This window comes from Theobroma cacao, chromosome 9 (assembly GCF_000208745.1).
Source record: "Theobroma cacao cultivar B97-61/B2 chromosome 9, Criollo_cocoa_genome_V2, whole genome shotgun sequence".
Classification (NCBI taxonomy): Eukaryota; Viridiplantae; Streptophyta; class Magnoliopsida; order Malvales; family Malvaceae; genus Theobroma; species Theobroma cacao.
In genome coordinates, this window is record NC_030858.1 from 3,257,497 (window position 1) to 3,274,117 (window position 16,621).

General features: G+C 35.0%; 3 protein-coding genes across 4 annotated transcripts; 1 reads left to right on the plus strand and 2 right to left on the minus strand.

The window, feature by feature from the left end:
- On the plus strand, window positions 4,337–7,172 carry LOC18588169 (serine/threonine-protein kinase At5g01020). Its single transcript, XM_007012392.2, has 5 exons — window positions 4,337–5,091; window positions 5,192–5,327; window positions 5,689–5,825; window positions 5,957–6,080; window positions 6,270–7,172. The coding sequence occupies exons 1-5, from the start codon at window positions 4,708–4,710 to the stop codon at window positions 6,791–6,793; spliced, it is 1,305 nt and encodes a 434-aa protein (XP_007012454.1). The 5' UTR covers window positions 4,337–4,707; the 3' UTR covers window positions 6,794–7,172.
- LOC18588170 (copper transporter 5.1) lies at window positions 8,717–9,556 on the minus strand. The gene has a single exon (XM_018127515.1). The coding sequence runs from the start codon at window positions 9,382–9,384 to the stop codon at window positions 8,944–8,946; it is 441 nt and encodes a 146-aa protein (XP_017983004.1). The 5' UTR covers window positions 9,385–9,556; the 3' UTR covers window positions 8,717–8,943.
- Window positions 12,683–13,811, minus strand: LOC18588171. Of its 2 annotated transcripts, none has more exons than XM_007012395.2 (2): window positions 13,503–13,811; window positions 12,683–13,409 (listed from the first exon to the last, which is right to left on the minus strand). In XM_007012395.2, the coding sequence occupies exon 2, from the start codon at window positions 13,388–13,390 to the stop codon at window positions 12,947–12,949; it is 444 nt and encodes a 147-aa protein (XP_007012457.1). In that variant the 5' UTR covers window positions 13,391–13,409; window positions 13,503–13,811; the 3' UTR covers window positions 12,683–12,946. The 2 variants fall into 2 exon arrangements, with proteins under 2 accessions (XP_007012457.1, XP_007012456.1); XM_007012394.2 differs by having other exon boundaries at window positions 13,534–13,810.

A 16,621-nucleotide genomic window follows, 5' to 3' on the forward strand; every position in this document is an offset into this window, starting at 1 on the left:
TACATCTTTGTACTTATTTGCAATGCTTCCCTTTTCTATCACAAGAACGCACTTTACAAGAAACAAGGAATACTTGCAAATATTCTAGCAAGAATCTGCTCCAACATGCTGTGGACGACGTTGGAATCAAGATTACAAGCTTGCCTGATATTGCCGATAAGCCGCAAAACAGACTATGTGAAAGCTGGCGTCTGCATTACAACATACTAGCTCTGTGTAATTTGTTTGATTTGCTGATACTGTTACTCTTGTAAACTCTAGCAGAAAATTTCTGCTTCTTTGGATGGTGTAAAAAGACTTTTTACCTATGAATGATACCATTTTATTGCAGAAATACATATAACGATGGAGGCAGGTAAAGCATGTTAAATTCAGCAGAAATGTGCCTTTCAAAAGAAATTACACAAAAATGCTTTTGAGATGAACAATACTCATAATGAATAAATACTCTTGAAATGTGAATTTATTTACTCACTTGTCAATTTGAGTAGTTAATCACTTTACTGAACTGTAAAAGATTCAAACGGAACAGCAGTGCTCTAAACCTTAATTGTGAAACAATAAGACTACGTGAAAATTTTCTGGCTTAATTATGATGGCTTACATACATGGAAGCTCAGCTCAAATATGATACCACAAGCAAACTGCAAGATTAGTGATGTGGAATTATGGATGGAAAAAATACATAATTACCGAAATTAAAGACAATAGTGCTTAGGTGCTTATGCTGGTATAAGTGAACCTAATTATCATTTTGATTAAGTTAATTGACCAAGTCAGGTTCTTAGGGAGACAAGAGATCAGATTAGAAAATGTTATCCACAAAAACAAGTGAGATATTGTAGGGGAAGTCAAAGCTCTCATGTATGTAGCCATTATTTTTTGGTGGGCAGGCATGACAGATTGTCATGCTAGACAATTAAGGAACAATGATAAGCTCCTGCAGAATTTATGTGACAATATTTTTTCCTTCCCCATGCGGGGAGAATCAATTATTGAACACATCAAACATACACCAGCTTCCTTTTGGTTACCAAAGTTATCCAAGTACATATAACCCGTGTAATCTGTTCTCTGAATCTTGCCATTCACTGTACTTAACCTTTCACCAGAAAAAAAAAAAAATTAAGGAAGAAGAATCTCATCAACCTTAGCTATAACCTGAAGAATTTCATCAAGCTGGAGCTGCCAGATACATGAACAATTTCTATATGGTCAAAATTCGATATCTTTGAGTTCATCTAATCATTGATGAATCCATCCAAAGTCTCTTTTCAGACTGTTGCAGGGAGAAAGAAAAAGGACAGCCAGCTCTCTGTATCAATTATCCCGCAACACAGGAAGGGCATGATTTGACACGTGAATTATCCACTTATGTTATGGGTTTAAATTACCTGAAAATGCACATTGGAAATTTCTTTTTAAGTAATCAGGAGGAATTTTGTTGGAGGGCAATGCATTATTTTTATCATCTTGAATTAAATTTGCACACATCTTTGATGACCTGACAGGTCAGACTAGGCAATTTTGCAGGTTAATGATCTACTCGGTTTCATGGTGTGTTGGCATGACCACGATTTTCTTTGAGGGTTTTGTTTAGCTTTTTATTTTTATTTTCTTAAAATAGGAAGAAAAAAAAAACTATTTAGTTGAGGTGGAAGGGCACACAGCTTAAACTAATCTGCCCTGTTTATTAAACTAAAACTAGACAAATGAGATGTCAAAGCTTCAAGGAGAGAATTTTGTTGTTGGATATACCCCATTTTTTTTTAATAAGCAGGATGGATTGTCATGCTAGACGATAATTCCTGTTGCAAAGGGTGACGTGGACATCTTTTCCTCCATGCTGGGGTACTGTCAATGAACACAATCAAACTTTCCATCAGTTTTCCTTACAATTATTAAACTCAGGGAAGTAAACATGAGCTAGCTGTAATCTTGAAAACTTGTCATTCACTGAACCTCTAGGATGAAGAGAAGAAGAAGAAGAAGGAAAGAATCTCAACAACCTTAGCTAACTACCTAACTCACTTCATTCCTTTGACAAAATATAATGAAATCTCTATTAATATTCCAATGAACAGCAACACAGGCAGCATGAAGTCTAGTCCGAAAACTAGCTTGATACATGCATAATTTGTATAGTCAAAAAATCCAGCTTTTGGTGTTCATCTAATCATCAATGAAACCAAAAAAAAAAAAAGAAAGAAAGAAAAGGTTTTTTCGAATGCTGCGGAGGGAACAGAAAGAAGAGGGAGACATGATCTCCGCTCAAAGAAAAGTAGCTCCTTTTATAATTCCCTAAACACACCAATGAGACACGTGGAGATTTGCCCATTATTACTGGTTTGAAGTTCTGGTTTGTGTATGGAACTAACTCTATTGAATAATTGATCGCAGTCGGTTCAGAAAATTTGAATATGACAAATTTTACAAGTATTAAGTACACATTTTTAGTTTGAATTCACATTTGGCATTTCCCTGTTTTTCAAGCATTAAGTACAAATTACCTCATCTGGGGTTGAACTAAAGAAAATGCTCCACTAACTCCCACAGGAAAATAATGACCTAAAATTCAACCTCTATGTTGGCAACCACACCAAATTAAGTATTAAAAAGCAATAAAGAGATCAGTTGGATATTTGGAAAAGAGATACCAAAAATATCATTTTCAGTTTCTGAAATCAAGTGACTACATTTTCTTTGAGACGCGGATAGAGTTCTAGAACTCTGGGTTACCTACTACAAACCCTGATTTTCCATTCATGGAAAACGATAGGAGAAAAAGAAATGTTAATTAGATAGGCCAGACTGGACCAAGGAGACTCCTCTCCTTCACTTCTTTTTTCTTTTTAGTCATAGGAGGCTCCTCTCCTTCACCTAATACATATGTGCCATATGTTTTTGGCATCTATCAAGCTTTTATGGCCATCGATGGAAATATCCAATGAATATGATAAACCCAAAGATGCAATTATCAGCGTTTTTGTCTGGTTTTCAATTAAATCATATGCTACTTGCTCAATTTTCTTATGATAAGAGCCGCCACCAACCACGGCCACCCTGGCAACCATGCTGTGTTTCTCTCCAGGGTTTTTATAACATTAATGTCAACATAACTGACCCTAGCTAGGGACCCTTCAAAAAGTTTGGCATGTAACTTCACTTTCTTATGAAGTTGCCATTCCAATAAGAGAGCCCTTTATAATTCCATAACTTTCACCTAAAACTTGTGAGACTTTAATGATAACTACTATTTTTTGTTTGAATTTATGTGGAAATCAAAAGACCCATATGTTAGAAACAAGTGGCTTGTGTAGAACTTGAAAAAATAAAAAGCAAAAACATAATCAAATTTCATGTGGAAATGGAATACTGTTAATTGTGAAAATGTCTTTGATAATTTTTCTATGAAGACCAAGTGAGGTGGTTGTGGGTAGATTGATTTGTTCATCCTTTTCATTTTGACCTTTTAGAGCAAAATGAGTTGCATGATTTTATTGCATTAAACCTTTAATATGGCATTAACCATAGCTGGGCGGGGATTTAGAGGGCCAATTAACATTTGCTTTTTGTTGGATTCATGTTAAAAATTTTCCATTAATCTAAGACCTACTTAAGCAGGCCATCTAATATAATTAAGCCTCTAACAAAGTGAGAAAAAGGCAAGTTATCATGGCAAACATGTTTTGCCAATTGTTTATTTCATCTTACCAGCATGAAGTCATGTTTGACATAATTTTGATGCTTGTCACCTTACCCTTTCTATTAGTTTATTTGTTCTAAGTTTTTATGTTAATTAGTTAGCCGAATGAAATGGTCAAATTGTTCTAGAATCATTGTTAGTAATTGTATGTTGTTGAGATAGCACATTCTTGGAATTTGATGCCTGTCCGGTTGGTGACCCTAATCCAAGAAAGGCTTAGTTGCCCATGAAACCCCTTAACCCAAATAAAATTTGCAGGTGATTATGACATATATTTACTCTTTCCAAGTGGATTCTTAAGCCTCAAATAAAAAATTTCAATTATTCAGTCACTTAGTGTTTGTCTAATTGCTTGCAGACAAAAAATTACTTACTTTTCACTTTAAACTTTCTATTGTTTAATTGTAGTCCAATTTTATTTTCTGACACCCAAAAAAAGTGAAAAATGTGCTTAAATTATATGAAATGACTGATGTTATGGTTGCCATGGAAAGCAATAGTGGGGCAAAACTTAAAGGAGAAGAGAGCAATTATTAAATGGAGATTCATGCATATTTCTAAATTGTGGAAACCATTTCTGCTTAAGGGTTATAGCAAATTTTCTTTTTGCCCATTTTTTAATTGAAGATGAAAGTCGAGGTATTCTGGTATGAGGACACATAACAAACAGGGTTTTATGAGGAATATATTAAATCTTTTTGCATATAAATTATGACCGTCAAATATTTCACATTGATGAGCAAAGACATTGAGGAGACAAAAATAATTGAAGACTTTCTATATATATGGATTTGAGAGAGGAGTAGGTAAGTGAATGAACTATAAAGGTCTTCTAAGCCTTCACAATAGTCCTTAGAGCCTGGAAAGATTTTCCATTTTTCCCTCTCATTTTCTGTCCTGTTCTTGGATACTTTTCCTGCATAGAGAGCACTTGAGCATTTTTCTGTATAGAAAAGGGATTGTTTGTTTGGTCTGGAAATCAGGAAGGTTTGCTGTACAAGATGACTGTGAAGAAGGTCACATGGAAATCTCTCATGTTAAGCTGTTACAAGAACAACAACAACTCCTCTGATTCTGGCGAAAAGATTTTGAAGCCATGTCAATTCCAGAGACTATCCCTCACGGATGTAAGCGATCCCAACTCACAACTCTCTGTTGATGATCTCTCAACCTCTCTCCTTGGCTCAAATCTCCACGTCTTTACCTTCTCGGAGCTAAGAGTGATAACTCATAATTTCGCACGGTGTAATCTGCTGGGAGAAGGAGGGTTCGGACCAGTGTACAAGGGTTTTATTGATGACAAGCTTAGGCCTGGATTAAAGGCTCAACCGGTGGCTGTCAAGGCACTGGACTTGGATGGCTTTCAAGGTCATAGGGAGTGGCTGGTTAGTTTCACAGATGATCTCATGCATAAGATATATGGTAGCATAAATGTTAATCTCCACCTAACTGCAGTTAAATATATAACCAAAAATTTTCTTGCAGGCGGAGATAATCTTTCTGGGACAACTGAGGCATCCGCATCTTGTTAAGTTGGTTGGATATTGTTACGAAGAAGAGAACAGACTCCTAGTGTACGAATACATGCCAAGAGGAAGCCTAGAAAATCAACTATTTAGAAGTATGTAGCTCATTTCAGAAACTATTTACTATTTTCACTGCAATTTATTTAGAAATCCTGGATCTAGTCGTTCAAACTGAGGGATACGTCACAGAGAGTGAGAGGTAAAATGATTATAGTGAAAAGTATTTGGACTTTTTCAAGTACGTATGAGATCACATAGGCCAAAACCAGCTTTGGGAAGTAGTGATTCTGATTAATGGTTGCTGATGTCAAATGAAAGAGAACCCTTTTGACTATCGATTGTTACTTGCAAAATTAATATCTGTTAAACTATTTGCTTCCAAATATCAAATTAAGGTGATAAGCTGTTCTAGTTGCCAGTTGCGAAAGTTAAATTGTGCTTTTGGTCAATATACAGGGTATTCTGCTGCTTTACCGTGGTCAACCAGGATGAAAATTGCATTAGGAGCGGCAAAGGGCCTTGCCTTCCTACATGAAGCAGATAAACCAGTGATATACCGAGACTTTAAAACTTCAAACATCTTATTAGACTCTGTAAGCCCTTTTGCTAAGCTCTTATGTTTCGATATTCGATACACAGTACACTAAGTCCTGATGGTGATGAAAATAGGAGGAGAAAACTAGTTCTGAAATGGCTGTCTGATTGTTTTGAATTCTCATTGCAGGATTACAATTGTAAACTATCAGATTTTGGGTTAGCAAAGGATGGTCCAGAAGGAGAAGAGACACATGTAACAACCCGAGTAATAGGCACACAAGGCTATGCTGCTCCAGAGTATATCATGACTGGTAAGCTGAATCAATCTTAATGCATTTAACCCTCATGGAAAGCAATGAGGCTTGCAGCAAACACCAAAATCAATATCTCTGTTTTCAAGTTTTAACTCTAAAAAAAATGGTTATCAAATGCAACTTTTCCATTGGTTTCAAAGTCAAAACATGCACTAACCGAACCCCATATTCATCTGTTAATTTCAGGTCACCTCACAACAATGAGTGACGTGTACAGCTTTGGAGTGGTTCTCTTAGAGCTGCTAACAGGAAAACGATCAATGGACAATACTCGCCCCAGTCGAGAGCAGAGTCTTGTAGAATGGGCAAGGCCACTTTTAAGGGACCTTAAAAGGCTTGACCGGCTTATAGACCCCAGACTCGAGGGACAATTTTCCAGCAAAGGGGCTCAAAGGGTAGCAGCATTGGCTTACAAATCCTTGAGCCACCGCCCAAAGCCAAGGCCTACAATGGGCGATGTGGTCAAGATCCTGGAGTGTCTACAGGGGTTTGAGGATGAATTTGTTGGACCATTTGTGTATGTGGTGCCAAGTGAAACTGATGATAGCAAGGAATTTTTGGCAAAGAAGGAAATTAAAACAAATGAACAAGAGAAGGATTGCAGTGGAGAAAATGGACGCAATCCACTTCGACGTAGTTGGAGAAATCGGATCAAATTGCCTCTTTCTTCCGTAGCAAATTCCGAATCTCCATGTAGCATGAGCGTATGAGAATTCCATGAGGACAGTACACTACATGGTTGAATTTGTCTAATTAAGTTGTAAATATTGTCAGGACAGTTCTAAGTTCAAGGAATAGCGAGAGAGGAAACAAAAATATATTACAAAATCAGATCATCACAGCATAAAATAGTTACCACTAGAATTCAAAAGTGTTTGTTGAAGAGTTGAAAATAATATTAGGAGAGCACTCTAAGAAGAATTGAAGTGCTCGTGAGTTGTTCTGTTTAGCTTAGTTGGTAATAGTGTTCACAAGTCATTGACGAAACAAAATCTCTTTGACTCAATTTCGCCCTCATTCAGGCAAGGATATTATTCAGTATTTTGAATGAAAATATTGATATTACTGCCAGAATTTGCAGCGACTTTATTCAATATCTAACCCTTCTTTTTCAGCTAAACATTTGAACTGCATGCATTTCCATCCTGTTTTGTCTTGGAAAAAGGAAAAGACATCCACCTAACTTATAAACTTTCAATTAAATTGTTCCCAGCTCGAGAATAGACAAAAACCTACCATAGATTTTAATAACAGATAAAATTTCAAAAGGATCATATTAAAGATATTTGCAGTCGCTTGATTACATCAATGCAAGAACAGAGTATTGAAAGTTTCAACAACCACTCACTGGCCGGCCCTCTAAACTAATTATATACTTAATGTTCTTCCTAGCCTCATTTCATATTGGTTACCAATGTTTCTGATGGAAGTTGGGAATTTCGTCTGACTTATGGGAACTAAGCATTTGTTTTATAGTAAGTTAGTCTGTCGTAATCTTTGCAGACTGCATCATTATCTATAATGATAAATTAATAGGTTTAATTAACAATCAGATGAGTGCTTTAGAAATGGCTGCAACAGATCTAGAGGGAGGTATGAACTAAAGGGATAAATTCCTGCAAGACATGATGATGCCTAACCTTATGGAAACAGATGTGATCTGTGTACTTTTAGCTTACAAGTTTGGGAAAAAATAAATATCAAATTCACAGGCAAGCAGAAACCCCGTTATTGTTGATAATCTCTATCAGAAAACAATTGGGAATGTTTGCTGGAAACTATGAATCTTTTGTTGGAAATACATCAAAGAGCATCAGAAAAGCAGCATTGAGAATTCTTAAAATCCCAAATTCAAATCCTCCAACTCCAATATATTTATAGGCTTGGAAAGGTAATCCAAATAAAATGGGCAACTTCCTTCTTCTGTCTTGTCTATGTTAACCATACCTTACCTAGTTTGTTAACCAACCAAAATGTAGGAGTACAATTTATGAACCTGGAAAGGTTCCAACGGAGCCTATTGAGAAGGTTTTGTTTAGAAATTAGAGTTGTGACGATATCAGAATTGTTATGGAAGAAGCTTGGAAAGAAAGTTCCAAAATGCAGCATGCTTCATGCAAAGAATGGTCGTCTTTAAGAAAGCTGACTATTAATAAATTTATTGGCCAATCTTTACAGTTCACATCATTGCATCATCTGAATTTGTCTGTCTGGGATTAAGACAACTCGAAACTGTAAAAAGAACAAATTCCTTGTTTCCAGCTTCCAATTGAAATCTCGTCGAGAAACCAAAACATATTCTCTGTTTTAGAGCCAAGTCCTCTGCCCTGCATAATTGACCATGACCTAATCAATCTCTCATTGCTTTTTCCCTATTTTAAGGGGTAGATATAAACTCCTTGACCATTTGGATGAGCTGAGATTTGAATGGCCGCCACCAACAAAGTAGGTTAACCATTAGGCAAGTCCCAAATTCATGACAGAATCAGTCTGCTTCCAGTTTCATTATACTGTTTAAAGAGTTGTTTTCTAAACCCAAAACACATCCAATTCGTTGCCTTTTGTTGATACATGATTGACTAATGCTTTGAAACATCTCAGATGGCATTTTGTGGTATTAATACCAACATTAATGAGTTTGAAATCCAGAAAAGCATTCCCCCAAAACAAACAATCATAAATAGAAAAACTGCCGATTGACAATTACAGTAATGACTTTTTAACTTAAGAGTCGGATGATTACATATTAACACATACCATGATCACCCAATCCAAACCCAGAAACAGACAGAGCCCAGGCACCTCAACCTAAAAAAGAAACCAGAAAAAAAAAAGGGAAAATAAACTGCCCTTTCTTTCATTAGGCACAGGCACAAGTGCTATTAACGCCAGCAATCTGATCATCCTCCTCATTCCTAGACACCAAAAACCCAACCGTTAAGCCCAAAACAATAGCCAGAAACACACCTCCATTGAACGACATAATCGCCAGCATCAACAAATACCCTAAAGCCGAGCTCAACCCAAAAAGCACCCCTCCCACGACCTTCTTCACCGACCACTTACCTCTATTTCCAGACCCAGCTCCCTTCTGCTGCAGCAAAAGCGGTTCTTCAGCCGTCCCCTCCGCCGGCTTCCCTCCCCGCCTGACCTGATACCTTACGTGCTCCAAGTACTGGTATAAAGCAGAAGCCAAAACACAAGCCAGAAGAGTCAACGCGTAACTCAGCCATGACTCGGTCCGCCAGGAACTGAACAGGAGAGTCACCTGCCGGCTCCAGTAAAAGGTCATGTGCATCATCTCTACCGTGTTTTACGGTGAAGAAAAGAAAAGAAAAGAAAAGAAGATCAGTGTGAATAAATTAAATGAAGTACAAAATTTCTCCTTAGTTTCCCAGAACCAAAAGAGAGATCAACGATTAAAGCTGAAGAATTTATATTCATAAAAGAAGAGGTTGCAACTTGCAACCCAACTGTACTATATTTAAATTTGTGTAGTACAATTTCAGAATAGGATTGGTACTTTATGTTTGGAAATGCCATTGTTTGATGTTATATTTACCATTTTGCTCCTTTACTCCTTTCCTTTTTTTTTAACATTTTTCCAGGGTTTTACTGGCAGACAAACAATATTAACCCTTGTTACTTCTTGGCTTAAGAGAAGTCGTAATGTTTACGAAAGTGTGGGTCAGGCAGGCCAGCTGGTTTCTCTGAGTGGGTCAATTCGGACTTTGGATTATACGAAGGGAAACGATTAATTCATGATTGATGTTAGAAACAAATTTGGATTAAGCCGCCAAACCTTTTTTAACGTGTACTCCTGGGCTATAAGGCTGATTAAGATAGGGACAACGTTATTATCAATCTTATCAAATAGATACATCCATTTGCCCATCTATTTCTTGGGTTTAAATTAGTTATTCCATTAAAAGAGTTAAACCAGTGCGTTAAAAATATTTTTTAATATAAAAAATTTGTGTGGTTATTTTTTAGCTTTTTCATTCGAGCTCTCACGGGTTTCCGATATTGGAAGACTTATACATCTAAGATCAAGTCATCGTTTATTCTCTGCATTTAAACCAACTCAGTTTGTTAGAATTGATTGTCTCTCCCTTGACCTGTGTCTTGGCCAACTATAACTTTCTAACAAAAACATAGTCCCCTAACAAAAGAAATATAAAAAATTATGCTATCAATTATTAATTGTTGTATTGAATATAACTTATATATAATTATAAGTAATATTTTAACTTTTTTTATTGTCGAGTGGCAGCTTTGCAATTACATGGCCATGGCGGTGCATCCAGCGACATGGAAGTTAAAAGTTATATTTGTTATTACACAAGTGAGAAAGAGTGGGGTGTGCAGTACAAAGGCAATGAACAGTCTGTACTGCGTACCGCAATAGAATAGAACGTTCTTGCCCGTACGAAAAGCAAAGCCCCACCCTAGCAAGTAGCAGCAAGCTTTATCTACTGCTTTCTCGGTTTCTGAAAATCAGTAAGGGATGCTACTAAAATATATTGCAATTGGACAACACTAATCTTATAGTACTGGTTTAAGATTTTATTTTGTTTATAAAATATAGTAATTACAATCAAGAATAATCATATAATTTTAACAGATCTAGATGATACATCAATAAAATGCATATTAAAAAATAATTGAAAATATTATTTACTTAAAAGCATAAAATGTAATAATTGATGTATAGAATAAGTTAACAACATTTGTTGATTTACAATTTGGTTTCTTTTTTCTGAAACTTTCGTTTAATTGTTCTTAACAAAAAGCTATCATCTAAATATTACGTAAAAATTAAATTTTTTACCAAGCTTTATAAAATACTAAATTAATAATTCAAGGTGATGTTAGAATACTCGTGTTCCGTAATTTAAGATATGAAATATTTTGACAAATGAAAATACAAGAAAATGGGAATAGCAATAGATAAAATTATTGTATTTTTGACCCATCAGTTAATTTGTAATCTTGTAGGCATTTGTCTTGTTAGGAATCATGATATGCAAACATAAATATCCCTGGATAGGACAGGCAAGCCGGCATCAATCATAAGTATCAAGGGGCAAATTCCTTTTTGACATTATAAACTCCGGAAATTATTGAAATTTTTTTTTGGTGTGTTTGAGTAGTAAGAATATTAAACAATAATAGCCAGGTTTCATGATTAAGCATGTTCTCTAACAACCGTATCACTTTTTCCACATTGTGATATCGATCTTGAACCAATTTCCACGAAACCCATATAATCCTTCCAAACATCTAAGCAAGATCAATAATTAAGAATGGCTTACAACCCATAATTAATTAATTTAAATTAGCACAAAATGCCATATAAAACTAATCAATTTATATGATCAGCGCCGTTGATTTTTTTTTTTTTGTTGAATAATAAGAATTTCATTGAACCACGGGTATGAAAACTCACTACCCTCAGCATCATAGCAGTCGAATTAATAATTAACAAGTGGACTAATGTATAAGATTAGCATAATTAGCAGTCTGAAAATTTTCCCATCCATCTAAATCAATTCCTTCAACAAGTAAGTCAGATTATTAACATGAACAAATCATTACATAATGGCCGAAGATAGAGATGACCAAGGCTTATAAGCCCTAGAAAAAGTACTATTGTCAGACCTTGCAATAATTCCAAATGCAGTTCAAATGAGGCACCAATAATTAATACTGTTTATATTGCATTATCACGAGTTGCATTGTGTATTTATATCTTTAAGTTATAAATTTTGTTTTTGTTTTTTGGGTACAATTTAATTAACTCTTAACATTAATTATAACATTTTCAACATATAAATTGCAAGAAAATGAAAGCTTCTATGGCATTCCATGATCTGGATATCTATATTGGATAAGTTTTGGATTTCAGAGAAAGAATTCTTAGACATTTTTTTTTTTTGCCCCATCCCACTGATCAACTTGATAAGCAGTGGGGCCAAGAGGTTCCTTTCCTATTTGGACCCAACCTTTTATTCTCAAAAAATTAGCCACGATGTTCATACTAGAGTAATGGCTCAACAACCTACCACATGAACTATTGCCAAGAACTCGTAAGGTCACAGTCTTAAGGTCTAATGCTCCAGTGCCAATCCCCAGATATTTTTTATTTCTAGGATCTTTTTCTGGAACCCCACTGTGCTTTGCCCTGTCACCTGCAATAGGGCAATGCAACTGCACCACACAGACTTAATTTCTCTCACGTAGGTTTCTTTTTACCCTATCCTTTCATCTTCTCGAATGGGAGAACGTTACATAACATCAAATGTCTCTCTCTCTGCAAATTGGAAAGCCAAAATAACTAGAAGACAAATAAGCCTTGAGGAAGTTGTATAGGGATGTGTGGCGCATGTTGTTTTGCAGGGGATATTAATGTTTCATTTTCATTTGCATTCAAGAACAACGAGTACTTTTTACTCATAATGAAAACGCATTTATTTCTGATCAGAAGGGTATGAACAAATACTCAACATCAGCCAAAAGGTTACGCGCATCTAGCTAGAATACAATCCTCGTTAAAGAGAAATGGATTTTTACCAGACTTCCAACAGTGTAGACTCTGATTGGCAAAGTAGAAAATATTTGAAGGAAATTATAAATTTAAAACCAGAATCTGATAAACCCCGTTGAGCATTTTATTGAAGGCCTTGAAGGAAGATTCCAGTTTCATTCATCCAATGCCTTACGTCAAGAAAGATGACAACAAATAAACCTAAAACATGACTTATCTGAAGTTAAACCTTGCCTAAGCAAAATCCAAACTTCCGATTTGGTAGCCTTATTCAACAATCCTTTATTCAACTTCGCTTCTCAAAACTAGATTCCATTTAAACCTCACTCCTTACTTCTCCATTTGGCAGAGTGGAAAAGCAACCTTTGGATCGAACAAACGAGGCAGATGGTGGTCCACTTTTCCTCGGAGAATCCAAAGTTCTTCGAAGCAAATGTTTCATTGCAGAGATCAAATCCTCAGCAGGATTAGCTGGAGGACTCGAAGACTTGAACTGCTCACAAAACTTCAGGTGTCTATCCAACGCTTCGTTAGTTGTAATATCTTCCTCAGACCTAACTGTCTCGTCTTTAACGGCCTCCGAACAAAGCCCGCAAAGCCAACGCCCTTCAAACTTTTCACGTACGTGAGCAATGTAAGCTGGCGTGCACTCCTCAGTTAAACCGCAACAATCACACTCTGCAAACTCAACTTCAGTTTGGAGGTTTTTGTGCTTAACGGACTCCATTTTCTTTGCATCTTTGGAAACCGCTGCAGCCATTGGAGTGCTCCTTCAAAAGCTGTAACATCAATGAAATCCAGTTCATAATAATCAAGACAGAACATTTTTTTCGAAAAACATCTAAAATTTTGAAAAAAAAAACAATAAATACCCAAGAAAAAAGTTTTGATTTTGATTCAAACCCTGATGAGAAATCTTGTTTATCTCTCCTTCTCCCACTCCCTTTCTTGAGATTTTTCTTCAGCAACAAGCATGAGAAGAAGAACTGTAAACTGCATATACATCTCAGAGCCTAAATTGGCTCTCTCTCTGCTTCTTTTTCTTTCTATGTATCTATTTAATTCAAGAGCAAAATCTAAGGGAGAAAACAGTTATGGATCTCAATTGCATTAACACAGAGATTTTCCGCGTCTTTCTCTCCGCTAAATACCTCTCTCTGATTGATTTCTACCGAAATGTGAAAATGTTCTTGTATATATAAATAGGGAGGAAAAGATAAACGGCCCAATCATTGGCGGCTTGAAGCCACTGTAATTGCTCTCCACGTCACTGTTTTTTACCATGACGGTCAATCCGTACACTTTTCCGCTGCTCCCATCCCCACCCTAACTTTCACTCCTCATTAAATCAGATAGTGTATATTACACGTGGAACAACCCTATTGGTAAAACATTTATAGTGCAATGTTTTGTGGAGGACGGGATGTAGTGCTAAAGTGCGGGCTCTATTAGGACAGGACTTGCCAGCTGTCAGGACAATTACCTATCTTGTGGGTCGTCCAAGCCAAACGTGCTCTTTAGAGATTTCTCTTCTTTCCCGTATCTTACCTTTCCCACGACCTATAACCGGCGCGTGACATCTACTAATGTTCTGTTAAATATTGCCAGACCTTGTTTAAAAAGGTCTTTGCCTCGGAGATGAGCGTACGGTCAGAGCCTGACACGCGCGTCGGACTGGTTCTGTTGTAATATTTTGTCGTTATTTTAATTTTGCAGCTATGATATTTAATCAGTTAATTCCTTAATAACCCATAATTATTTAAGGAATTAATTAGGCTCCTTCTATTCTTATCTGTTCGCCTTTTGTTTTTTCCCCCTTTTTTTTTATTTATGCTAACCCCTGCACATGAACAATTTAAGGAGAATTTTAGCTAATTTTCGAAACATAATGCTTTGCCTTTAGATAGTCCCAGAGCTTTTCCATACTTAGTGAGACATATCAGCAGCTAGCAGCGTGACATTAATGCTAACGGTCCAGATAATTGTTCTAAGCGCCCATTGATAAACAGTGGAATGAAATCGAAATCTGTGTCTGTATTAATTGGCTTGATGGCTGGAATTGGACGAAAGATAGGAGGGTACACAGCACCATGCCCATCTATTAACATCCTAGGTTATCAGGTCTCGCTTAATATCTAAAAGTAAAAAGTAATTTGCTATTAATTTACTGTCAAAGTAAAAAGTAAATTCTATAACTGAACAAACTTAAATAAAAAAATTTGTAAAGTTATTTATATTATATACTATTAGCTAAAAATGAGTTACATTAAAATTAAATTATATATTTAAAGATCTCTCTTCATTTTAGGAATGACCACCCACTTTTTGAAGTATTGAAAAATGAATCGAATTCAATTAAAATTTAAACTATCAATATTTTAGATGAATTAGAATAAAAATCAACATCTAATTCTTGAGTTATTTTTTTTTATTTGAAAGAAGAGAGATTCGAACTATGTTTTTTAAATGAGGAGATCATATACAAATTAATAAATTAAATGTTCAGCTACATTTAATTTTTGAGTTTGATTATCAACACTTACAAACAATCTGATATTGAAATAAAAATAAATTTAAAATTAATCTATTTATTATTAATACAAATTAAATTAATAAATTAAAATTTAAAACCATAGTTAGAATGATTAAAATTTCGGTAAGTATTACATTAATTATAAGTAATTTATGAAAAAATCAATATTAAAAATTATTATTCAAATTATATTTGGGTAGTGGTGGATACTCTATGACCATTATTGAAACTCGTAACAAATAGTAATTTTACTATTTAAATGCTAAATGAAACTAATTATAAAATACACTAATTCTATTTAATAAAGTCAAATGATATAAGATAGAAATTCGAATATAAAATATATATTTTCATCTCTACTCTTTTTTTTTTCAATAATCATTAACACCAACTATAAACAATAATTTGTATTACTCTTTCTATGGTGAGAGAAAAATTAAATATCTAAAATACAAAAATAAAAATAAAAATTTATGATGGTCAAATCTGCATTAAGGCAAGGGGTGTCTAAACCTAGAGGATTGAATCTTTTAAATGAATAAATGATTGGTCTCTTTGCCAGGTATGGCCTCTTTAATTAACTAGCTAATCTATTTATTCCAGAGGTTGGATCATGTGCTTGACAAATTATTTGGTATAAAATAAGGATAGCAATTGCATACTGATTCCGGCGTCTGTATGTTTTGATCACATTCACTTAACCAGGAGCAAGTGGTGCCAACATTATTTGGTTAACAGTTAAATCATACTCGAAGTTTTGGAGTCAAGCCGACGTAGTCTTTTGAGTTTGGTAGAACAAGAACAAAGATATCACTATCGTTGTAGGATGGGCTGCTCTATCCGGCTTAAGCATTTCTCCTTTGCCTATTTATTACTACAATTTGGTTAAGTGAGAATTAATTTTGTTAGAAACCTGACCAAAAAAAAAAAGAAATTGTGAGAACTAATTTTAAGAAAAAAAAAATACAGGACATGGGGGAAAAGGGCGGAATTTGATATGGCTGCGGTTAACAACTGATTTTGTCATTTACTGTGAGCGGTTAAGATGTCGTGTAAAATTAGAAAGAAAACAGCAGTTGGCTTGGTTGGCTCAAGCATGGGCGGAAGAGAAGTCTCTTTAGGATGTGAAAGCAAATCCAATTATAGCAAATTGCTTTTGGTAATTATATTTATATTTTTGTGGGGGAATCACATTTTTCCTTTTTTTTATATTTTCTTTTTTTAAGTTAAACGCCGTATTAAACATTTTAAAAAATATAAACAGAGTAATAAATAGAGAGATTTTAAAAAATTTATAAAAGTGAAGGTTGTATACATTATTTGATAAGTATTTTGAAAAAACAATAAATGACTCATAAAAAATATATTTTTTTAAAGAAAAACTTGTTTATATCACTCCAAATCTGTATAACACCACCAAATTGAAAAAGGTTCTTGATACCAAATAATAATAAAAAA

Bases quoted from the DNA above. Each gene is read 5' to 3' on its own strand.
- LOC18588169 (XM_007012392.2), top strand. From the start codon at position 4,708: ATGACTGTGAAGAAGGTCACATGGAAATCTCTCATGTTAAGCTGTTAC. The intron at 5,328-5,688 runs GTATGTAGCTCA...GTCAATATACAG, and splicing joins AGAAAATCAACTATTTAGAA to GGTATTCTGCTGCTTTACCG. The intron at 6,081-6,269 runs GTAAGCTGAATC...TGTTAATTTCAG, and splicing joins TCCAGAGTATATCATGACTG to GTCACCTCACAACAATGAGT.
- LOC18588170 (XM_018127515.1), bottom strand. From the start codon at position 9,384: ATGATGCACATGACCTTTTACTGGAGCCGGCAGGTGACTCTCCTGTTC.
- LOC18588171 (XM_007012395.2), bottom strand. From the start codon at position 13,390: ATGGCTGCAGCGGTTTCCAAAGATGCAAAGAAAATGGAGTCCGTTAAG.